General features: G+C 40.6%; 1 protein-coding gene across 1 annotated transcript in view; it reads left to right on the top strand.

The window, feature by feature from the left end:
• LRP1B (LDL receptor related protein 1B) overlaps nucleotides 1–25,466 on the top strand; it is a 3,669,685-nt gene that overhangs the window by 3,454,087 nt on the left and 190,132 nt on the right. Inside the window, exons 81-82 of the mRNA XM_086955170.1 lie at nucleotides 4,997–5,113; nucleotides 11,549–11,722. Of these exons, the coding sequence (XP_086811296.1) occupies nucleotides 4,997–5,113; nucleotides 11,549–11,722 (291 nt within the window). The remainder of the gene's footprint in view (nucleotides 1–4,996; nucleotides 5,114–11,548; nucleotides 11,723–25,466) is intronic.

The raw sequence follows: 25,466 nt of genomic DNA, 5'->3' as shown, positions 1-25,466 counted from the left end.
TAGCCAGAAACCGGTCCTAGGATGCTTGATTCCGGTCCAGGGAAGACATGGCTTGGCAGTTCGGGCTGGATTGTTCCCATAAGGCACAGGGTCAAGGCTGATTTGCATATGGCCATGTCTGAACTGGGGTGGTGTGGAGTGCAAAATAAAGATGGATTTAGGCCCAGATCTCTGTAGTGGTGTGAATGTATGACAATGTTCTGCATTCTGTCCATCAATTGCTGTTTTTGCATTTGTCACCCCGAGTGGGATGGGTATGCTCAGACGTGAGTCCCGTGCTCTCCACACCACTGGAGTCAAGCTATCCTGGCTGAAGACGGCTGATAGACAGAAACCGGTCCTAGGATGCTTGATTCCGGTCCAGGGAAGACATGGCTTGGCAGTATGGGCTGGACTGTTCCCATAAGGCACAGGGTCAAGGCTGATTTGCATATGGCCATGTCTGAACTGGGGTGGGGTGGAGTGCAAAAAACAATGGATTTAGGCCCAGATCTCTGTACTGGGGTGAATGTATGACATTGTTCTGCATTCTGTCCATCAATTGTTGTTTTTGCACTAGTGGACCTGCAGCATTGTTTATGCCACCCACTTAAAAAGCCATTTAAGCAGGTCTCTGGCCTGGCATTGAAGCCTGTGTGTGCAGATTTAAAATGCCATATGACCTGGCAAAAAAAACGTTTTGCCTGTTCCAAACTTTCTTCTTTAATATACGTTACCTCTAGGATAAGCCCTGGATAGCCCAGAGGTCAGAGTGCTGTTTTTTATTAAAAGGTTGGATGCATACTACTAAGTTTTACATGTTCTAGTAGTGAATAAATCTTACATTTGTTTTCCACTACTGCAAGGCCTGTCTCCCCCAGGGGATAACACTGGGTTTCCTTATTACATTTACTAAGTGATCATTTCAATTCAAAGCAGGTAAACAGGTTGAGTTTGATGTCTACAAAATTGTAATTTAGATCTCTCTTTATTATAAAGATGGATTTTAAGTCACAATTCTGAAAATGCTCCTTTTAGAAATTTGGCATTTTCTTGTGATAACCATTTGGTGCCTGCAGCCTGTCGCTAGGTCACATGACAACGTGTAGCTGGCAGCTGGCCTTTGTGTATTGCTCCCAGACAGTAAAACAAAGGGAGGGTATGTGTTGGCAGAATGGGCCACTTTGACTTAATAGGGAGGAATAGCTATCACCTACCACACTTGTACACCACAAAGGCTCTGCCTTAAAACACTCACAGAGAGTTTGTCACTATTCTTTTGTGTCTCCAGTCAAGTTGGAGCCAGTGTTACAAGGAAGGGGTTGCCTGCCACCCCAGGGGGCTTGAAACCTCCAGAACCTTCTTCTATTTCAAATTGGGCACAATCTTTAATAATGGACCCTCAGATTCAGCTCTTTAGTGCACCTCTGGACCTGTGGAAGACTCAGAAGGAAGACTGCTGTGCTGCTGTACTGCAAGAAGGGCTGCAATTCTGATTCCCTGCTCCCTGAGTAAGGAGGAATGGACCTGCATCCTGAACCTAGGACCTAGGACTCCAATAGCTAGTTGGCTGGCCACCTGATCAGATCTTCAGGGAAAGAACAGGCTCCAACAACCTTGTACCCAGCAACAAGACTCTCCCAGCTTGTGTAACCCCATTCCTGGACCCTTGAAAGTTGGTCTAAAGGTGCTCTACCTCCCCAGCTGTGGTCCCAGCAGAACCAAGGCAGTTAAAATAGCCTGAGGAAGAACAACAAATCACCTCACAAAACTCTGCACCTGGAGTGCTGCAGGACTCTTCCCTGATGCAGGACAATGCATCACAGCCTGTAGCCTCCACAGAACTGCTACTGCATGAAGGATCCTTGATGCAGGATCGTCTCATTGCAAGCCCCTCACCGATGAGAACATCAAGGATGATTCAGGATTTCACATCGAAAGCCCCTAAACTTATTTTGAACCAGCCGGTGTGCAACACATCTTCGATGCAGACTTCACGTTTTAAGCCTTTCGTCGACAACATACTCGACAATAATGTAGAACCTCACATCACAGCCTTGGAACTCCTCATAGCAGTCACTTCATGACACACCCTCAACACAGAATCTCACAATCCTACTGAACCAGGAATTAGGGGGCTATGTTTAGCAGACCTAACAGGGTCAATGTAGCCAGGCTGCACTCCATCATGGTCAGCCTGAACTTTGTCCAAGTCTAGCACAACAAAATAACCACAGTTAGTTCTTTATGGTTTTTGACACTATTTTCACTTAAATCTTTAAAATTACATACCTCCCGTTCTACTGATAACATTTTTGCCATTTTGGTCTTAAGGTATTTATTAAAATGTGCTCTGTTCTAAATTGATGTGGGATTTTTCTTGTGCAGCGTTTCACTTATTCCTGTGTGAATTGCTGCATAAACAAATTCACGCATTGCCTCTAAATTACACCTCACTGCTTTTGTGCCAAGGTACCAAAAGGTTAGTCACAGGGTAATTTGGGGTTTGTTTGACTACACCCTAAAAGAATCATGATTGCTGTTTGAGTAGGGTTTCACCCCCTCCCCTGCAACCAGTAGCCACATTTCCTACCTAAGGGAACTTCATGTATACAGCCAATATTCCTGCGTATGGCTTATGTGCTGTATGTCCTGCTAGATTACCTGGAGCAGCTATACATAGTTTAAATGCAGAATAGTATCCTCATAGGAAATTTGTTATTGATAAACATTTTAAAGCAGAATATTGTGTTGTGACAATCTCTTTTAACTACCAATAGATTTATCATTTTTCTTTATCAGGGTATAAATATTTCAAATAAAAATAGTCCCTATTAACTAGGGAGGAAGTCCAGCTGTACTATTAAGGGATCCACTGTCACTTGCTTTAACTTGCCTGCAGCATGTAAAACGAATATATTCAGCCCAACATGTCTTGAAGTTAGTGCTTCATTTTTAGACAACATTGCTCAGAAGCACTGAGCAACTTTTACCTCTTTATATTTTTGAGTTGTACTGTCTAAAATAATAGTCATAGGGGCATATTACCAAGGAGGGTAATAGGCGAATATCGCCACATTAGCGGACGTTTTCGGCCGCTAAGCGGTGATAATTTTATCGCCCTAATAACAAGCTGTCGCTAACAGTAGTTAGCGACAGCTTGTTGGCGATAGCGAGCGGTTTGGGGCCCGCTTTGCATGTCAGCGATATTTATTGCTAATGACATGCAAAGTGGGCGTACCCAACCCGTTAGCAACTGACAGCAGTCGCTAACGTCGCTATCGCCTATTAGCAAGGCAGGCGTGGCAATGGAAATATTCGCGCTAAGCGCGAATATCTCCAAATACTAACACCTGCTCAGACCAGTTCTTAGCCATGTTATCAAATGGGAGGTAGATAACATGGCTAAGAGCATTTCGTCACTAATGCTTGAATATCGCTGTATTCTCAGCCATATTCACGCATTTCGCTGCTATGGCCTGGATTTTTATCGCTTTTGAGATAAACCTTGCTCATAGCAAGTTATCTCAGCGATAAAAACCGGTGATGCGCGGCGATAAAAATATTGCCGCTAACCCTACTTAGCAATAAATATCGCTATTTGTTGGTAATATGCCCCTAATTGAGAAATATATTGGTTTTAATGAATTGACTTCACAAACTGCAAGCACAAAGATTCCGATGTTCAGCTCAGTGCTGAGCCAGCACAGGCTAACATGATACATCCCAAAGTCTTTGACTTATTGTGGTCAAGGAGGTCTCATTTGGATGGGATATGCCATGTGCCTATTTGTTAATTTCCCTCAGTGAATGTGTCATGGGTGGATGGTGGCTTTACTATATTGGGGCATAGTAGCAAACTGTATTTAGTAGTGCGTTTTTCAGCATGGCAAAATGTGATTCACAAACCTACTTGATCAGTTTATGCCCAGGCCTCTCTTCTCCTATTTTGTGCAGAGATCATTGCCCCAAATTCAGAGTCCCCACACAAGTAAGTCTACGTTTCAATAGTAACTGTGGGAGGGTCAAAGAGGAGCACCTGGAACATGGGGAATGCTTACTATTAAGGGGAGGGGAATAGGGAGGAGTAAGGGAAGTTAACAGATTTTTAGGCAGGGTTTTAAGCATGGAAACCTACCCATGGCACAAAAGAGGAAGTATATTCCTATTCACAAACTGCAGTTGAAAAGTTATTACAGCCAAGCAGGGACCCTAACTGGTTGTAAAGTACTCCAGCTCAGAGCTGAAGTAAGTCCAACTCCATACATGGCAAACCACTGGTACTGCAACACCCTCCGATAGAAATCAATGATGTTAAAAGCAATGCAATGATATTTCATTTTTTAAATGTATTGTCACATTAATTCTTAAATGGCTAAAAAGGTAAATATTTTATAATTAGATAAAAAAGTACTATTTCTATATATTTTGCTACATATGTAAATACATGAAATTACATTTAATATAATTCCCACTGGGTTGTCCTTTAAGTCTCTATCTCCAATATTTCCTATTTTAACTCTGTCTCTAACCTTACATTCAGATTTTGTGAATAGCCAAACGTAGTAGTGACTCAAAATTGTAAGAGTAAATATATATGTTCAAATTACTCACAAGTAACTTACTTTTGTTAACACCCACGTTAGTTGATAGAAAGTGTTGAAATCCCAAATACTGCAGCTTACACAAGGTATGCAAGAACCTGGCAAATGTGCCATACTGAGCACTTTTCTCCGACTTCTCGTCCCTCATAATACTGCCACTGGTGTCTACAGTATGCAAGTACATCCATGCATAATATTTGTATTATTTTGAAATGCAATAATGACATATTAAATCTGTAATTAATCACTCTGGTATAAATATATAGCTACAGATAAGGTATTTGGGAAATGCATGTCTCTATAATTAAAAATGCCATATTTGAGGAAAAAACAATTGGACGTTTCTAGAACAGTTATTATAATTCTTTAAGGGGCATCTAGAAATATTTACACATTTCTTTGTTTTTTTTCAGGTCTTGTGGTTGACCATTACAGTGAACGTTTGTATTGGGCTGACTTTGAGGCTTCAGTTATTGGTAGCATCCGATTTGATGGATCAGATACAGTAATAGCTGTCAGCAGTAAACATGGTAAGTTGTGCTTATCTAAAACTGCAATTAAATATTCTAAAGGGCGAAGAACATGTTAAATAAAGCAAGATAAAAAGAATACAAAACATACAATAAAATATGTCGATACTGTTAGGGAGGTAGTATGTTTATGTAAGGTTGCCCTTATGTATTGTACTGATATAGCCAAATTACAACCTAGCTGAACATTTATGAACAATAGTAGTTTTTTCGAGCTATTTGTCTAATGCATTACATTTAAAGCACGCATACAATGTTTTCAGTGACAAAACTTGTTTTCCTGCTATATGTATTTTTAAATTGAATTCCCTCCACCTAGCTCTGTAACTTTAAATTCATAACAGAAAGCAGACAAACATAACACTGCAGTGCAGTCCGTGGCCTGGAGTGCAGGAAGAACTTAGGCTCGCTGTCACAGAGGAAAGCACGGTGTTTGCTTCCAAGAATGAAAAAGGTGAGGTGACACTGCACATAACATTTTGGCAGCAAAGGCAGGACAAAGGTTGACTGACTCTCTGAGACTGGCATCCACCAAAGGCAAAGATCAACCAAGGAGCTATTTCGAGTTAAAAAAGATTTAGGAGCATATCAGCAAGGGCCGGCGATAATTATCAATCAGCGCGCTTAGTGCGAGGATAATTATCGCCAGCTATCGCTGGATTGTATTGCTGAGATAGCGTGCTATCAGCAATGCTTATCTCAAAAGCGATACAATTCCAAGCGCAAGCTGCCAAATGTGCGATTATCGCTGGAAATCCAGCAATAAACGCACAACATTTAGCGATAGCTTGATGATAGGACAGGGCATACTTAGCCATCATATCTACCTTCCATTGGATATGATGGCTAAGTCAGACTGAAAGCAGGCCTAAGGAAAGTAGCGATAACCAAGGTTAGCGCTACTTTTCTTATCGCTATGCTATTTAGCATGCATCTTGTTAATTGTAGAAATGTGGGTTAGCGACATTTCTATTGTTATTTGGGTCTGGATCGCTCACCTTGCGTCTCATTAGAGATGCAAAGGGAGGCGTCGAGAAAAAGGGTGCTAACAAGCGAATATGCATGTTAGCACCCTCTTGTTAATAGGGCGATAGTTTTATTTCCACCTTTTTAGCTTTTAAAGCCAAAAAAGCGTTGATAATGCCCTTGTTAATATTCTCCCAAGTGCCACCAACTCCCTTGCAATCAGTTCCTTCTTTCAAGCCATTCTACACGAGCAAATTGGAGAAAATTCGATTGTCTCATAGAAAACATTTTAGTGGACAAAGTCACATTCCGCACAAACGAAACTCAAAATGTAACTCTCCTCAACCCCTTTTTATGAGTATACCCTAACAACTTACTATTTTATTAAAAGGTTTCTATGCCCACTCATTTAAGAAAACAAAACCTCGGATTGACATTTGCAAATTCCAAGTTATTAATATGGGTATTCCTGTCTAAACCGCATCCAAAATATCCCCCTCATTGAATCTCCTTTCTCCAAAATCTGAAACAGCATTCCTTTGATAAGAAAATACAAAATAAAACAGTCTTGTAGAGAGCGCTATCATACTTTTTGTATCTCCAAAGCACTGTGGACTGTATCCCCAAAACTGCCATCCATTCACTTGGAAATGAATCTTCGACTGCGTAGTTTCTAGTTAGGATGCTGACCTCATTTTTTGCATTATTGCCACGTTATTTTTATTTTTATGTGAAAGTACACTAATACAAAGCTTCTTAAAGATAATAAATACATCGAAAACAATAAAAAGAGGGTGGCAGAGTCCATGAAAAAAAGCTCGAGAGGTAGGAAGGAGGTGGAGGTTTTGGAAGAGAAAATAACAATAAAGGAATAAGGGCCATATATATCAGGCAAATTCGCCTTTGCGAATGCGAATTTGCTAAATGGAATGTTTTAAGCTAAATCTGGTGCAAAATAAGTGAACGCTAAATTTGTGATTCCTTATTTTGCAAGTGCATTTAAGGAATCGCAAGTTTTGCAATTCCTTAAATGCAATGTATGTAGCAACAAAAATTAGCAAAATGCCCTTAAGGAATCGCAAATTACCACCAACTTATATTTGGTGTTAATTTGCGATTTCCTTGAAAAATGCACATTTTTTAAAGTGCCATGTGACACACATACATGCCCTTAGGGCATGTATGTGCGCCACATGTGCACACATGCATATTTTTCTCAATTAGCGATCACAAATTAAGAATAACTTCCCAATCATTCCTATGGGCCTCCTGGCCCATAGAAATGAATGGGAAAGTAATCCTTAATTGCGATTCGCAATTTGCTAATCGCAATTAAGGAATTCTAAGAAATCGCAAAAAAAATGTGATTTTGTACATGCATACCCATTTGCAATACTCAAATAGCCATTTCTTAAAAATTGCTATTTGGGAATCGCAAATGGGTATCTTGATACTTATGGCCCTAAGAGAGAGAACAGAACAATGAACACCAATAAATCAGCGATTACAATCGAAAAATCCTTGCAGAAGAAGAAAGAAGGAACTCTACTTAACATCTGAGAGGAGCTTCACCTCCCTAGAGATAAAGAAAACTTGCACCCTGATTTCTCCTTAAATAGCCTTTAATTCCTGTGACCATAAAGTCTTATTAGCTAACTGAAAATGTCCTGTCATAAATAAACTGAAAATTCTTTCATCTTTTCCATGGCCCTGATTATCACATGTAGAGTTGTCATTGGATCTGTTGTCTCATGGAGAGTATTTAATCCCTTTATTGCTATTCTGGATCTGCAATATTATTGTTGAACTGATTACATCGGTGTCATGAAGAGTCATATCCAAGTAGAGGAGAATTATTATTGTCTAATAGCAAGATGTGCAAAGTAAGTGTATGATGTTGACCACGTGCGTCCTCTACTTTTTACACCTTTTTGAAAATTATTTTCTAATAGTTCCTTGTCTTCTCAAAGAAAGACCCTTGACAAACTGTAAAGTGTATATAACCTAATTTTTGGTCTAATATATTTTGAAATAACATCAGCTTTCGGCACAAGAGAGCAAAGTTCAACACCTCTCTATCTATATATATAAAAACGAAAGTATGTCTGTTTCTCCTTTATGCATTACTGCACTATTCATCCGATCGCCATGAAACTTTGGGAAGTTGTTGAGTACACTCCCGCGAAGGTTTCTGGCAAAAAAAATAAAAGATTGTTGAAAGTTAAATATCGTCCCCCGGCCCTCCAGGGCCTTCATAATCTTTCCAATATTGAACGTTTATAGTTTACGGTGCGACTCGCTTGTGCAATGACCATCAACAAAGCACAAGGACAATCATTGCAAGTGTGTGGACTAGATTTGGAGAATTTGAGCATCTCACATGGACAACGGTATGTGGCCAGCTCACGCGTCGGAAAACCTTCTGATTTATTTGTGTACGCACCAGACGGAAAAACAAAAAATACCGTGTATCCACAAGCACTCGAATAAATAAACAGAATTAAAACAAAACTTTAAAATGTTTTCCATATTAAAATGAAAAAGTTTCCATCAAAATGACACACTGTAAATTGAATGTTATCGTAACAAGTTTCCTTACATTTCCTTTCTTCTGAGATCGCAGCAACGTGCAATGGGTAAGCTAGTAGTACATAAAGGACTGCATCAACATGCTTTGTGATACCCTACTAAAGACTTAGAGCCTGATTCTAAATAAATGTACACTTCTGTGCATTTTTACCCAATTTTTGGTATTCGCAAAGCAAAAGTTAATAGTAAGTTAATGGATGCAGTCTGTAGTCGAAGCAGCAAACTCCACACATAATAAGATAGTCCTGTCCTATCTTTTTATGAGTGGAGTTCTCTTTCCACAGTTTTAAACGTACTATTAACTCATACTTTTTGAATACAAATAAATGAATAAACATACGCAAAAGAGTGAGTTTACCTTTGTGAATCAGGCCCTTACGCTCCTAGCAGTTTCCCGGGTGCCTGAGAGGAGCATCCATGAACCTGTTGGATATATATTCATCCAGATATAAAATAGATGACAGATGATACCTGCATGCTGACAAGTGACCATATTCACATGCCAAGCATGTCCATGTGAGACTCACAAAACAGGTTTACCATACTGTAAAAACCCTGAAAAACTACAGTTTCTATAGGCTCTATGGCCAGGAGTCATGATCTATTCTATAGTGTCAAAAGCATGGCCAGAAGCACTTCAAGTCTTATCCAGCAGACAAATATATACCTAAGGCTGGCTCGCCAACTAGATTACAAAAAGGCTTTTTCATCAATTATTCAACTGTTTGTTTATATACAGAAAAGAAGGTATGATTCACGATTTCCATAAACACACCTGGCCTTATTCACAAAAGTAAACTTACAGTGTTGTGTAAGTTTATGATTGTTTCCTGATCACAAAGCTGTTTTACTATTGGTATCCTTATGGCTGTGGAATCTTCAAACATAAAAAGATAGGGCTTTTACAGTTGTAACATTGAAAGTGTCAGGCATACAAGTTCATGCTCCGGATCCTGATATACCGCTGGCTGTCGACACCACCCCTGAAAATTTTGTTACTGGCAACAGACAAATAAATGTTTTTTATGAAAGGAAATGTGTTATCAAGTCCATGGATCCCAAAGATTCTTTGGAGTCCTCATGTTCATGAATGGTGTTAAAGAGGCACTGAAAATCATGTAGTAGGTAGGCTCCAGAGAATAATATAAACATTATGGTCATAAATGAGCTCATTAGGGGCATGCCCATCTTTTAGTTTATGGGAGGGGTTGTAGACACGTCTTTGTACCGCTTTTTACTGATCCCACCTTGCTGGAAGGCTGTCAGTTCTATTTCTATATTTACTAAATTTAGACATGAACTATCGCACCACAAAACTTTGATAACAAGTTTTTTCTACATCCATCCACTATCCCAGGGGTAAATGATATTCAGACTATGGGGCGGATTACGATGTTGCTCAGAAAGGCTCTAAACCGGATTATTATTCTCCGAAATCGATTCAGAACCTATGTTTCCAACCAAACTGGATACATTTACGATTGACGGATTACGATGCAAGGAAACCATTCGGGCTGTCCAGTTCGGTTCCGATCGGCATTCGGACCGCCCGAATTATTTGGAGCCGAATAGTACAGCTCTATGTACACGAGCGATTACGATGTCCGATTCTGACAGCCATTCCAAGTCAGTGTGCCTGACACAATACATCTGCAGAAATCTAACTTTGGGAGCCCGTAGCAGGCCCCCTTCCCCCATAGGCCTCAGGTTGGTGCCTGTGGTGGTACCCAACGGACCCCTCTCTCCATCCATGCACAGTGTGGCAGGCACCATGAGGTGCCCACCACAGGGTGCAGGGTTTTCCCCAAGCACCCCTTTTTTCAATGGTAACCTGTGTTCTCGTTCGGAACACAGGCTCCCATTGAATTCAATGCGAGTCCGACCGATATCGTAATTGGCCCCTATGTAGGATAATACTATGGCAAGCAGACACTTATATCCAGTTACACCAATAGTTCCCCGAAATGTGACATCTCTGTGATATTAACTACTGTAACTCGTGCATGACACAATACAACTTTCCTATGGGGTATGGAATCTTCAGATTCCTGCATGCCATATTCCTCATCACAATGATGTTTACTTTGATTGGCAGGTGAATCATTTATCTGGACAAATGTAGGAACTGCCTTGATGATCACTTTAGTGCAGAGCAGAAGCAGGTATTTACCAAATTATTGACATTTCAAGTGTGTGATCACTTGATCAACTTCTTTTTCAAACGCCAGTCCTATAATATGGCAGCAAAAATCAATTGGACTTAGTCACAATGAGCTGTCTGCAAGTAGGTGTGAATTTTTACTGCTTACTCCAGAACTCACATGGATAATTCATTATTGCTACAGAATTGATCTTATGTGTGCTTTGTTTTTACATTAAACACATGAACATTGATGGTTGTTCAGAAATTTAGAGGAATTCACAAAAGAAATGGAATCAAATGTCACAACCTTACAATAGTACACCCCCTGGCTGGCAAAAGGTATGTTTCACTTGTTCAAATAAAGGGCTGATATTTTTGATATTCTACATTACTTAAAATTACTATTCGAAGCACCTGCTGTGAGAAAAAAAGTCTAGATGCAGACCTTCAATTTCATAGAATATGTATGTGTATTTGACAAAATGCTCCAAAAGAAAAGTTAATGTAAGGGTAGTTACATATTTCTTTGGGTATTAACGTGCTTCAAAATTAGTCATATATTATTTCCAAAGAATAAATAAAGCATTGTGCTAAAAGAGAGCGTTTTAAACATTTTCATATATTTGTACCACAACCTCTTAAATGCTCTGGCTTCTTACAGACACGGATCTAAAATTAAACTCTGGAATGCAGTGTGAAAATCTTTAAAATTAATCCCTATTTTCATGTACTTTCAGGTTTGTTGCATCCGCAAAGAATTGACATATTTGAAGAATATATTTATGGAGCTGGATTAAAAATCGGTGCTTTTAGAGTTCCGAAATTTGGCCAGACATCTCTGGAGTATCTTAATCTGGATGTTGAGAAAACAAAAAACATTCTGATTTCACATCGCTACAAGCAACCACGTTGTAAGCCTTTTTATTTATTTTCATTAATTTACAAGAATGCTCCTTCAGGGACTGGTATCATGTTACTGGATGTGACTGAACAATATGTTGGCTGTTTAAAATCATTAAATAAAGCATGGCAGAGTGAGAGGGAAATTTAATATACATCCCTGAATAAGTGAATACTGGCCAGGTTTATTGACCATTACAGCAGTTTGTTTTATACCATGGTCAACATATAAACTGCTATTAAATTAGAAAAGTACATGTTATTTCAACTTGTTTGTATTATTAATAAACATTTTAATAGATCTCACCATACAGGAATGTACCTCCCAAAACTAGCTGTACTAGCCAGCAAATTACAGTCCCATTTGCAGTTTTCTTCTGGTACAAAACCAAGAGATGTTGGGGGCCATCTTTGAAATGCTCATGTGCAAACAAAGGTCTAGACTTACCAAGAAATCACGAAACACAAAACAGCAAGTGAAGTGAAATGTAAATGGGCATCAGTGTTACTTGGTAAATACCAACATGGATTTTGCATCTGGACTGAGGCACAAAAAAGTGCCGCAAACTAGATGTAATTTGTTTGTGATCTCGACCAAAGTTCACAGGCATTTGATCAGGCATCTTCAAGAAACTTAGAACACCGATATCCTTAAAAGTGTGGATTTTATCTCCTTGGGAAGTGAGGTTGAACTTTGGGGAGGGAACTCAACAGTGAAATTCACTGCCTGTTTTCCCACTTTGTGATGGATTTTCTAAACACGCTCAACCAGCAACACAAATTTCCAAAACAAGCTTTACCTGCCTCCAGACAATAATACAAATATCCCCATCATTGTATGGGTTAAACTTGTTTTTATCATCTTTCTTCTGCCACTGGTTGTGTTCGTAGAGTTGGGTCTCTTGCTCTCCATGCTGCCATGGCAGCAGTTCAAGAGAGATGGGCGGCAGATTGGCAGCAGGATGAAAAGCACAGTGTTTCTGCTGTTAAAATAAAACTCGTGGGAATGAGGAACACAAAACAAGAGTCTACGACAGAAAACCTCGCTCTTTCCCAGGCCTTTGAATGTCTGACAGCAGTAGGCTAGAGCCTGCACTTGAAAGTCTGACTCCGCCCTTCCAGTCCTTCAGAGGCATCAGTTGAAGAGCAATGATGAAAAAAGTGGTTTTGTCTGGGAAGAGTGCAAATGGACGAGTGAAAGGAAGAAGGACAGAGGGATACAAGCAGAGCAGCAGGATGGGGAGGAGGCAGTGTTAAGACCTAAGGAAATAATAGGTAAGATGGGTTCATACAGATACAGAGACATACACATACATCAGGCAGAACCTTTCCAGGCAGCAACACAGCAAACTTCACTCACACATAAACAGACAGCAGCTGTGCATACCTTATCACACAAAGAGTATCAAGTTGAGATTCACTCATAGACAGATCAGTTGCTGCATTAAAAACAACTGCACAAGCTTGACTTACAAATAAAATAGGTGCACCAGGGACAACAGCTCCGGACAGAACAATGGACGACAACACAAGCAAAAGAATATGATTCCCTCAAACATAACACATCTATAGTACAAGAAGCAGCAGAATGAAAATCCATCACACACATAAAAAGTAAAGAATGGCAACACATGTTTGAGCTTACCACAGAGAACAAATACACCTTTGCAGACGCTATGTAATCTTCTCTGGCTGGAGAAAGTATACAGCCCCTAAATAGTTCCTAAGTATGGTAGTGTCCCTATGCCACATCCTACAGAAACCAACAAAGGATAGCTCCTGGAGCAGGCTTTTACCAGCTCCCTTTCTGAGGAAACCACAGACAGGAGACGCCTAGGATGGCTCCTGCACCGCAACGTCAGTCATAAAACCTTATTTGACGATATTCCTGTTTCCTTGAAATTGTGTATTATTTTTAGTATATAGAAAGTACAACTCAATGAGGTTGTTAACATTCCTTGGAGTAACTTGGAGTTCTTATATTAGCTTCATTCACTCAATATTTTGCTCGTTAATCTACAAAAAAACTCTCAACATTTAAATCACTCAAACAATGGGGGGCTCTGGACATATAATGTTTGTACTCATGATGGGTTTGGTATAAAAACATTTTAAAAACAAATTGTTGTCCATTATTGTAGAATGGTTTCCTACAATGAGGGGTAACGTCTATTAGATTCAACAAGTGAAACATGTCATAACTTCTTGGCTTGTACCAAGAAATTTACACCACATACTCTAATCCTTACAAACATGAGCTTGTGGTAGGGCTGATCTTTGAAAATGTTATTTTTTGTCAGAGTGCATGCTCAGTAGACACAGTTTTATATCAAAATGGCTGATATATCTGGGTCAGAATCTATTGCAATCACTAAATGCAGAGAGATGTAGCCCCAATCAGCCCATCATGATTCCATCATTCTTTGATCCTCACATGCTGAAGTAGAAGCTGACTGTCGGGATAGGCATGTTTATTGCATGGTAAATGTTTGCCTTAAGTGTCTGACTGTATGCAAAACTGGAGTCCCGACTTTTAGCCTTGATCCTAAAATCCTACTAATCTGAAGTCTGTTCCCAGAGGCTCTGGTCTGTCCTTGGCTATGTGAGGTCCAGGACCCATCCTGTGATTTGAATGGGTGCATCAACCATGTCCTCAAAGTAGATAATGGACTGCAGTCCCCGTCCTTCATGTACTGAATAAAGTAGAGATGGCAGCATTCCATGTTTTATAAATCTTTTATGTGACTATACTTTTTTGTATCTGTCAGAGAAAGTGTGCCCTACTGACTCCTTTTATTTGAGATGTTGCTACTATGTGAAGTGCAGAATCTTACACTGATATCCCATGTGCATATCCAAAGCATACACATGACTGATATCCCATGTGCATATCCAAAGCATACACATGCACAGTCGGCGCTGGGCAATGTGAAGATGTGTGTTTGTGAGCCTGAGCACTGAAGCACCGGGATCCATTCGGATGCTCCTACTTGTAGGGTGGCAGAAGTTGTAGGGTGAGGATAATGTCTCCAGTCAGGGAAAGTATATTGCCTGCATTTGTTTGGCTTGAGGGTAGAGGTCAAGACAATGGAATGAGGAGGATTGAGACAGTGCTACCTTCATACATTCCATGAAGACTTTGTTATCAAGGAGCTGTTGATTAGGTTTTCTGCCGTTTTGTTTCTGTTGTTAAAGGTGTAGACATTTGATGGCCAGGGTGCCCTTTTCTGTGTCTTTGATTAGCACTTCAGGAAGGTTGATATTATCCAGACCCAAAATTCTCACAGTCCATGCCCAAATCTACTTGCTGTGAGAAACAAGACTTTGCATAAAGGCAGTGTCTCAAGGCCAATCTAGAAATGATATTTGAAAGAAAACCAACCCAAACTGGTTGGAAAATGTGCATGTATATGGCATCCAAAGTGACCAACTTTGTTCCAAACGCAAGTCCGTCCTCACCAAGTAGCTAGCGCTTTGCAGAATACTCTAAGAGCTGCAGTGCAACCAAGGGTGCTATGTAACTGACAGCGGAACATTAACTGAAGTTAAACTTTCTGCTGCAGAACCTGATTGCTTACCTGAAAATCTTAGAAGTCTGCAAACCTGCTAAGCGAGGAAAGGATTGTGCCTGGCTCTACAACAAGGGAGACTGTCCATGAGGAGAGGCCCATTGTGTTCCTGTAAGAGGAGCCTCAGAAAAAACTGATGACCAAGTGGGTGGGCCAGGAGACCAGTGCTGTGAAAAGTTTCCCCGGCCTCTCTATGGAGTTTACTAAGTGAGATGCACCAACCTTTTGCCAGAAACATGTGACTTGGCAGCCGGCTGCAGGTTTGGTACCTTGGTGTTGCCACTCCCAAGGAGTAATAAAGCACTGCCTCACTGTCAAATGGAGACCTGGTCTTTCCAAAGGCTACCACTGCCCAAAGAAAACACTGTGAGAACCTTTCCTGAGCACCTGCCTGCAATCAAGTGGGAACTACTGTGAAGAAGTACCTCCCAGACCTTTTCTCGCAACACCATCTGAAAATGTTGCCTCCTTTACCTCACTGCAAATGTGGGAGTAGTTGACTGCATCCACCACATGCAGGAGACTTTCAAGAGGAAGGTGGGGATAAGCCAAGGGGCTTATCTGCAACAGGAAATGAGAGACATGAAGGAACGTAGACCAATCAGTGGCACCAGCTAAAAACTGTTATTTTACCCTAAAGACACAACTATTGCACTTAACTGCACACTTGAAAATGTGAGATCATATGAGCTAAGTACAACTGACCCTAATCCTGCCTAAACCCATCGGAGGGTGCAGACAATAATAGTAAGAATTATGACACTCATGGGAAAGAAGACGCTTACTGAGAAGGGGATGTAGCGCCTCACCTTGAGAACCAAGCAGTCTGCAACCCTTTATGTCATATCTGTTGAACTGTACATTATTTACTTTGAAGTGAGATTTTTATTTTTTTTTATTAAGAAAGGGATGAGGCAAGACATTACCTTTGTGTCTACTGGTTGATTGTTGATATTAGCGCTTGCGCCCAACACTACATCCCCCAGAATTCCAGTGACTGCTCACATTGCTCCCTTCAGAGTCAAGTGTGGAGAGAGTGGTGCTTGGCCCAATTTGAAGAGCCATAGTATGACTTGCCCCAGGGCACCAGTGGCAAATGACCTCAAACACTATGGTTGGAGCCCAATAGCCCAGTGACACTCGCATTACAAATTGCATTGCAGCATGTACTTATCCAACAACTGTGGAACCCACTGTATTATAGTTGGAAGCAATGGAAGGAGTTGTTAGCGATTTGAATATTGTATCATGAGTCAGATTTTCTTATCTAGTGTACATTGACCTGCCAATTGGCCCCATATCAACCATGGTGGGAGCAACACCAAGGCAAATACAATCATTGTTGAGTACTTTTAATTCATCTGAGACAATATTTATTCCATTATCTTTTGTAATCAATTCATAGGTCATAGATCTAAATAAGTTTCCTTCCAAGAGCGAAAATGTGAGCTACAGACAGTTAACAGAAAATTATAATAACTGCATCATAGAAATACCATCTTAATAAAATAGACTCAAAATAACAGGATAGGTAAATTAATGCACTCAGAAATTAGGATTCTTAGCAATCAGTTCTGTTTTCATTCATTCCTGACTTGTATAGAATACTACACAGCCAACAAGCTTGACTTTTCTTATACATTCTCCTTCTTTGCTCAGAGTTGTTAAAGAGTCTGCATAGTACCACTGCTGAGATAGTCTAGATGATAGTGACACGTTGTTATGGTAACCAAGTGCTTTGAGATGCATGACATAGTCATCTTTGATATCCAGGAATGATTGTTGAAAAAAGAGTTTGATATTAACGTAAAACAGAATAGTCTAACTTATTCATTATCAACTAAACCTTCTGCCAACTTTTCTGTTTCTTTGAACAGAAAGAGTTGAAATAAAGCATGTCAGCAAAGGTTCCAATGGGCATTTTGAAAGTGACAACTATATTAGATGTGCAGCAACTGGCTTCCCATTTGCAAAGAATGTTAAACTGTGAAAGCCTGTTGTTCCAACCCATCAAAGGACAGTGTTCCAAGAAATATTTTTAATTTATCAAGTGTGCATTGGGAAATTCAAAACTGCTCAGTGAGAACTATCAGATTTTGACCTATACCTAAAAGAGAACCCCAAAGCAATCAGGATTTTAAAAGTCTTGACTTAGGGAATACTCTGCAGACAGAGCTTTTGAAACTGAAGTGCATGATGTTTTGAGCAGATATAGACCAGTAAATGGACCCTCTCTTATCTTGTGTGTAGATTTCATATTTTCAAAAATTAATAGTGCAATTTACATTTTAATTAATTGTTCAAACTAAACCGTAAAGCATACTCAAAGTAGGCTCTTGGAACATACGCCATACCATTACCCAGAACAATTGCATACTTCCTGATATAAACGTTTCCTATACTCTTGTTTGCTTAGCTGCCTTTAAAGATTACTATTACAATAAAGGGTGGAAACAAAGTTCTAGGAACAAAGCAGTCATTCAATGGAATACATTTATGAATCCCAAGAAATGTTTCTCTAAATGTGCCATCATCTTAATAACTATGAATTACATACCATATTTTAGCATGGGAAATGCTGTTTTGTGGTTTTAAGGGAAATTTGACATGAATAATAGCAGTAATTTGATTAACGCCCTGTTCAAGCAGAATAAAAATACATTGAGAGAGTCGATAAATAAGTCAATGAAAAAACATAGGCTATATTATCAAAGAATCCAGTACAGAAGCTCTAGGGAGCACAGATTATGACCTATATTGCAGGAAATGGGGATGTTTGGGAAGAATGTGAGTCCTTCACGAACATAAAATTCACAATTGTCTTTTTACTAGGAACCACATGTTCCATTATAGCTCTTCACTCTCTCAAGGTAGTGAAGATTAGCAGTCCAAGGCCTACTCACAGAAAGTGGTGTGGGATAGTAACTTCAGCTTGATGGTACGCAACAGCATTGCTCAATAAATGATTTGCTGGTCTATGCTTTTTCTTTGAAAACAAAAAACACTTTATTACAAAGAAGCTACTAAATACTACACATTAAATTACAAGTATTTACATTCTTGGAGATGGATGTATCTTTGGTGACACCCACATATCGCACTACACCTTTAGGGGATCCTGAACCTACAACTAAAATACTCCCCACCTATATTATTTGCACAGTATAAGGGGGTATCATTTTAAATGAGTTAGGCCTTTTGGCTTTGTCACAATCAATGTCTGTAGTACCAATAGTCAAAAGATTTCAGTACAATAGTAAACATTGTATTGACATTCAGATTCCAATACAAAATATGTGTCTCAGTGCCTTTCATTTACTATATTTGGACTGCTACTGAAGTAATGTAGGCATACACAAATGTCTTTCCACTCCAGATCCTTTGTACAATAGTACAGGCTCTAGCAATGCATAGATGTAAAACAAACCTTTCACTTGGTCTTTTTTGCAATGCCTCTTGAACCTTAGGGTTATTCTTTTATATACATTTGTTCAGGGGCTGTTGTACTTTCTGCAGCCCCCAAGAAAATTGTTTATGATTGTTGATGCTGCACTTTCTACTTTTTGTGAACACCATTAATGTAAATTCAACACCTTGCAGGGGATTATTGTCTACTCTTTCAACAGAGCCACAAATAATTCATGAGCAGCTTGCCCTCGTGGGTTCCCTTTCGACACAACCTTGTGATGCATTGCTGGTTTTAGTTTCAAGTGCCTTGGTCCCACCAGTGCCTGATTTAGCATTGTGATCCGTGGAGGTTGACCCCTACAGGCATCCTCTATGCTCCACCCGTGCTGTTTTCAGCAGGCAGGAGCAGAAAGCACATTTCCTCTTTCTATGCTAATTGTGTGTGACAGGCTTCAATTAAGTTGCATTTACCTCCCCACAGACATAGGCACTGGGTTAATAAGTACCCCCAAAGGCTCTTCTTTCCAAAGCCTTTTTCTCTCTATTCCAAGTGGTTGACGTCCCCCAGAACATCTGAGTTTGCGTTTTGTCCCGGGGGATGGTGTTCCTGGGGCAGATGAATGATCTGTGTAGGGAATATCATGCATTCCCCTCCTCATTAAATTATTTTAAAAAAGGAGGTTGCGCTGACCATGGGTTTCATTTTGTGAGATAGAGTGGTGGTCCATACATGTTCTTTGCCTAGTCCCCAGGGAGACCTAGCTTTAAACTGTGATATCTTGGGCCCCATAGGGTCCATTCTAACAACTTCTGACTTGTCTACTTCTGGGGCAATCCCTAGCTGTCAGGGACATCCTCCTCAGGAGTACTCAACTCTAATGGTGAAACCTTTCAGTGGAAGCGGATTTCTTGGTTGCTCGATCCAGACCTCTACCTGGCTCCAGATGCTAATCACCTCCACAGCCAGACATCTTCCCAGGTCCCAGAGCCCCTTGCATCTTGAAGGCCACTTGTGGATAAGGAGAGTTAAGGACCAGTCCACGGAAGTCTCCAGAGGACCCCTAGAGTTTCCCTCTGCAGGTCCATTCACCCAGTTGTTCCACAGTCGACATAAAGGGGTCATCACAACAGACTCAGGGGTCCTGCAGGTCAGCTTGAGTCAAAGTCTCAAAGTCCATTCTTGTAGATCATGAGGTGGCTTCTTCTTCCACCTGGGAATTCCGTTGCTGGTTCTGCTCCCAGGTACGGGTCTTCAAATATGTCTCTCCTTTGTGGTGGTCTTTTAGAAGGTACCCCATGTCAATCCTTGGATGCTACATAAGCCATGTCTCAACCCTCCAGCATAGCATTCTGGAACAAACCGTTATGATGGCTTTAAGTTGTCTGTGGAAAGTTGTCTGTGGAAAGAGCCCCCTTGAAAGCCTCAGCTCGATCCTTTGATAACACACCTGCCAAATCTATTCCTACCAAAACTTCAAAGGTGAGCCTGTCCTGTGTTTGCTGCAGATGGATGACCCTCCTCCTGTGTTCCAGTGGGCCAGGGCTGTCCCCATCTCCACCTTTCCTTTTACAGGAACATGATCAAGAACAATTAATTATTCTATTGTATGGGGAGGCCTTTAATCCCTCTGTTGGAGAGCAGAGTAATTTATTTGCCCAGGTAATGTGGAATTTGCTTTTAATCTGATTCTGAGCTGAGCCAGGCAAATATGATAAATCCTACCATAAGATTTGTATGTGGGATGTTGGGGACTCTACATCCACACTCAGAGTGTATGTTTACCCCCGGATTGATGCTTAGTAGGCACTTAAGGCAGCTTTTGCCTATAATGTGTAACACAATGAAAGGACCAAGGACCTTCAGTAAGCACTACAGATCTACATTATGAACGCCCACTCACTTAAAAGGCCTATCCTTGGTCAGTATTAATCACTGAAGAGTCCATTCTGTGAAAGGCTAACTGTCAGATTTTCTAGCAGAGTTTTTAAGTATAGGATTATCCAATACATAGCAATATTTATGAATGTAACCTAATTTAAATAATCAAAATATTAAAAGATATCATAATTACAACTGTGAGCTAAAAATTTAGATATACATCTTTGAAAATATTTAAATAATTTAACAAAATACATTAATAATATTGACAATAATTTAAAAATCAATATTAACAAAATGTCACCATTAACTAAAAATGCAAATATTATAAAAGAATAGAAACAAATAAACAATTCTTATTTATGTAAAACTAACATAAACATTTAAAAAATATTAAAATAATAACAATTCAAAAACTACCATAGGAGTCATATTTGCTAGTTTAACTCTAATTTAAGCAAACAGAGAAAATGTCGCACTTTGGAGGGGTTACACTTAGTTTTCCCAGTCTAACAGATACAAGAGTAGGAATAGTTTTGGACTTTGGAGGGGTTACATTTACTATTTCCACTCCAAAGTAAGCTTAGAAAGGAAAGTGTTGGACTTTTTGTGGTTAGATTTGCTATTCCTACTCCAATCTAAACAACTGTCGGAAAAATGATGGACTCTGGAGGGGTTAGATTTTCTTTTCCTACTCCAACATAATTAAGTACAGGTTCATATTTGCTACTCCCATTCCGACGTAAGCAAAAACATTAAAAGTATTGGACTTTGGAAGGGATCGAATGACTAATATTACTCTAATATACTGATAAAACTGTTATCTTCTTGGCATCCCATTGTGTGCTTCACTATCTGAATTTGTGTTCCTGTTACTTTGTTTCCTGTTTACCTATAACTAATAGGGAGCGTATTTTCAGTATGAGAATGTGTTACATCTGCTGCTTCGAGGAGCCTGGGATGTGGCATTGTTCTCATTATTTAAGTCTGATCAGCAAAAGCATGTTTGATCCAAAAACCTAACTGTCTTACATATATAGAGTGTTAACAAATGTAATTTACTGAAAATAGGGCCATTGTAATGAATATTCTAAAATTCAAGATCCCTATATAAGAAGCACCACACATCAAAACCAATTTGATAGCTTTATGGCACAAATGACACAAATCGAAGGCAACCTCTGTCTGGGAAAATTATAAACAAACTCTATACACACTATCCACTGCTCATGACAAATCTAAACCAACCTATGTCCACACACTCATCACATTGCTTCAAACACATCCTGAGGGAATTGTTTGGACAATTAACTCATTCCTTTCATTGCCACCACAATTTGTCAGTTCCAACAGATGTTTTTGACAAATATTGCTCCCCAAAATCATAACCATTGTATTAATCTGAGCACTTTATTCTCTACTCCTTCAACCCACTTTTACAAGTGATTTAATTTATAAAATCCATACTGCATTGCATCATGTGCACCCTCTGATATCTCATATCAGTAAACCCTCATCACTGACCTCAAAGGTTCTCCTTTGCCTTACCTCATTCTCTATACAGGCACATACCCAACTTGTTACATATCTGCTCAGTTGCTATCTCTAAACTAAAAATGAAAAGTAAAACCTTTCTTTCCAGCTTACTAACTGCATATGACAACTTCCCTTATTTTGAAAATTATTCAAAAGATTAGGCATAAATCGTGTTTCGATAAACCTATTCTCGAATAACCTTATTGAAACCCTGGAATCAGGCTTTCCCTTAAAAAATATTTATGTCAGATGACATTTCTGTATATGATATTCTCTTATACATCAAGTCATGAGTGCTAAAAGAACTTTAACAAATGTATTATGGAGGTTAATGCAATGGGTGACTAATTGAATTGACTTCAGAATATAAGAATGCTTCTAACCATGTGTTTTAAACTAAAAGCTTCTAGATCTACAGGCGGTATACATATCTCTATTCCCACTTTCCCAATGTACAAGGAAGAGTTGCCATTCGGACTTCTTTTGTTCACTCAATGTATTCACTATGAAAATTGTTAGACCAGTCAGTATTTGTGTGGCCTTCCCAAAACCTTTTGCCTTTGCTCTCCACTTTTTACTGAATTTGATTTTGCTGGCCTTAGTACTCTGTTTACTTTACCACTGATAACCAATGCTCAAGTGTTCTCTCCTTAAAAAATTGTAAAATTGGTTCACATCCAATTGGCATATTTTATTTACTCATTAGCCCCTAGAAAAGCTTTTACTACATGTACCTAGGGTCTGTAAATTGAATGCTACTAGTGTACCTGCAAAAAAAAAAGGTGATGGACCGAATGTGGATCAATGTCACACACTCAACCCAGTCCAAAGATCTGGGCCCAAATCCATCATTTTTTTGCACTCCACACCACCCCGGGTTAGACAATGGCGATATGCAAATCAGCTCTGACCCTGTGCCCCATGGGAACAGTCCAGTCCGAACTACAAAAGCCATGTCCTTCCCAGAACGGAATCAAGCATCCGAGGACCGGACCGGTTTCGAGGTAACACCTCTCATCAGCCCGGCTAGCTTGACTCCAGTGGTGTGGAGTGCCTGGGACCCACGTCTGGGCATCCCCAGCGCACTTAGGGCGGAATTTGCAAAAACAACAGGTGATGGACCGAATGTGGATCAATGTCACACACTCAACCCAGTCCAAAGATCTGGGCCCAAATCCATCATTTTTTTGCACTCCACACCACCCCGGGTTAGACAATGGCGATATGCAAATCAGCTCTGACCCTGTGCCCCATGGGAACAGTCCAGTCCGAACTACAAAAGCCATGTCCTTCCCAGAACGGAATCAAGCATCCGAGGGTGGTGTGGAGTGCAAAAAAATGATGGATTTGGGCCCAGATCTTTGGACTGGGTTGAGTGTGTGACATTGATCCACATTCGGTCCATCACCTGTTGTTTTTGCAAATTCCGCCCTAAGTGCGCTGGGGATGCCCAGACGTGGGTCCCAGGCACTCCACACCACTGGAGTCAAGCTAGCCGGGCTGATGAGAGGTGTTACGCCATTGTCTATCCCATTGTCTATCCCAGGGTGGTGTGGAGTGCAAAAAAACGATGGATTAGGACCCAGATCTTTTGACTGGGTTGAATGTGTGACATTGATCCTCATTCGGTCCATCACCTGTTGTTTTTGCAAACTCGCTATAAGTGTACTGGGGATGCCCAGACGTGGGTCCCAGGCACTCCACACCACTGGAGTCAAGCTAGCCGGGCTGATGAGAGGTGTTACCTCGAAACCGGTCCGGTCCTCGGATGCTTGATTCCGTTCTGGGAAGGACATGGCTTTTGTAGTTCGGACTGGACTGTTCCCATGGGGCACAGGGTCAGAGCTGATTTGCATATCGCCATTGTCTAACCCAGGGTGGTGTGGAGTGCAAAAAAACGATGGATTAGGACCCAGATCTTTTGACTGGGTTGAATGTGTGACATTGATCCTCATTCGGTCCATCACCTGTTGTTTTTGCAAACTCGCTATAAGTGTACTGGGGATGCCCAGACGTGGGTCCCAGGCACTCCACACCACTGGAGTCAAGCTAGCCGGGCTGATGAGAGGTGTTACCTCGAAACCGGTCCGGTCCTCGGATGCTTGATTCCGTTCTGGGAAGGACATGGCTTTTGTAGTTCGGACTGGACTGTTCCCATGGGGCACAGGGTCAGAGCTGATTTGCATATCGCCATTGTCTAACCCAGGGTGGTGTGGAGTGCAAAAAAACGATGGATTAGGACCCAGATCTTTTGACTGGGTTGAATGTGTGACATTGATCCTCATTCGGTCCATCACCTGTTGTTTTTGCAAACTCGCTATAAGTGTACTGGGGATGCCCAGACGTGGGTCCCAGGCACTCCACACCACTGGAGTCAAGCTAGCCGGGCTGATGAGAGGTGGTACCTCGAAACCGGTCCGGTCCTCGGATGCTTGATTCCGTTCTGGGAAGGACATGGCTTTTGTAGTTCGGACTGGACTGTTCCCATGGGGCACAGGGTCAGAGCTGATTTGCATATCGCCATTGTCTAACCCAGGGTGGTGTGGAGTGCAAAAAAACGATGGATTAGGACCCAGATCTTTTGACTGGGTTGAATGTGTGACATTGATCCTCATTCGGTCCATCACCTGTTGTTTTTGCAAACTAGTGTACCTGCAGCACTGATTGTGCCACTCACTTGCATAGCCTTTAGAACAAGTCTCAGCCCTGCCATTGCAGCATGGGTGTGTAGTTCAAGCTGCCATTTAGACCTGGCAAAATAAACCTTTTGCAAGGCCCAACCCTTCATTTTTAATACAAATATGAGTCACCCCTAAGGTAGGTCCTCGACGCAGTGCCGATTAATTACGTAAGTCAAGACCAATGGGTAAAGCACTGTCAATCACAATATGAGTGCTCTAATGAGGATGAGGAATTATCTGACCTTCTTATGTTTATTATGATGGTTCTGCCTTTAGTAAAGCAGATGTTGACAATGCACTGGGCACCCTACAGATAGGCAAAGTGTCTGGCCCCGATGGAGTCCCAGCAGATATTTTCCTCTCCGATAAAACTACATTGGGCCGTTATATTTTAATTCTAATGAATTAAATTTCCAAAGCGCATTGGTTCCAGAGTCTTGGAAAGGGGCTGTGATTATCCCAATATTTAAAAAGGGGGACAAGTCACATCCATTGAATTATAGGCCCATAAGTTTAATTGATTCATCTCAAAAGATCATGGGTCGCCTCGTACTAGACAAAATCCAGGATTTGCTTAGTGAGCAGGACATTCTATCACCTCTTCAAGCAGGCTTTCGATCGGACATAAGTACCATCAACCAGAACTTTCGCTTCACTCTCCTTTACTGGAAAATGGTGGTCT

The sequence above is a fragment of the Lissotriton vulgaris genome, chromosome 2_1 (genome assembly GCF_964263255.1).
Source record: "Lissotriton vulgaris chromosome 2_1, aLisVul1.2, whole genome shotgun sequence".
Classification (NCBI taxonomy): Eukaryota; Metazoa; Chordata; class Amphibia; order Caudata; family Salamandridae; genus Lissotriton; species Lissotriton vulgaris.
This window is presented reverse-complemented; position numbering and strand designations above follow the sequence as displayed.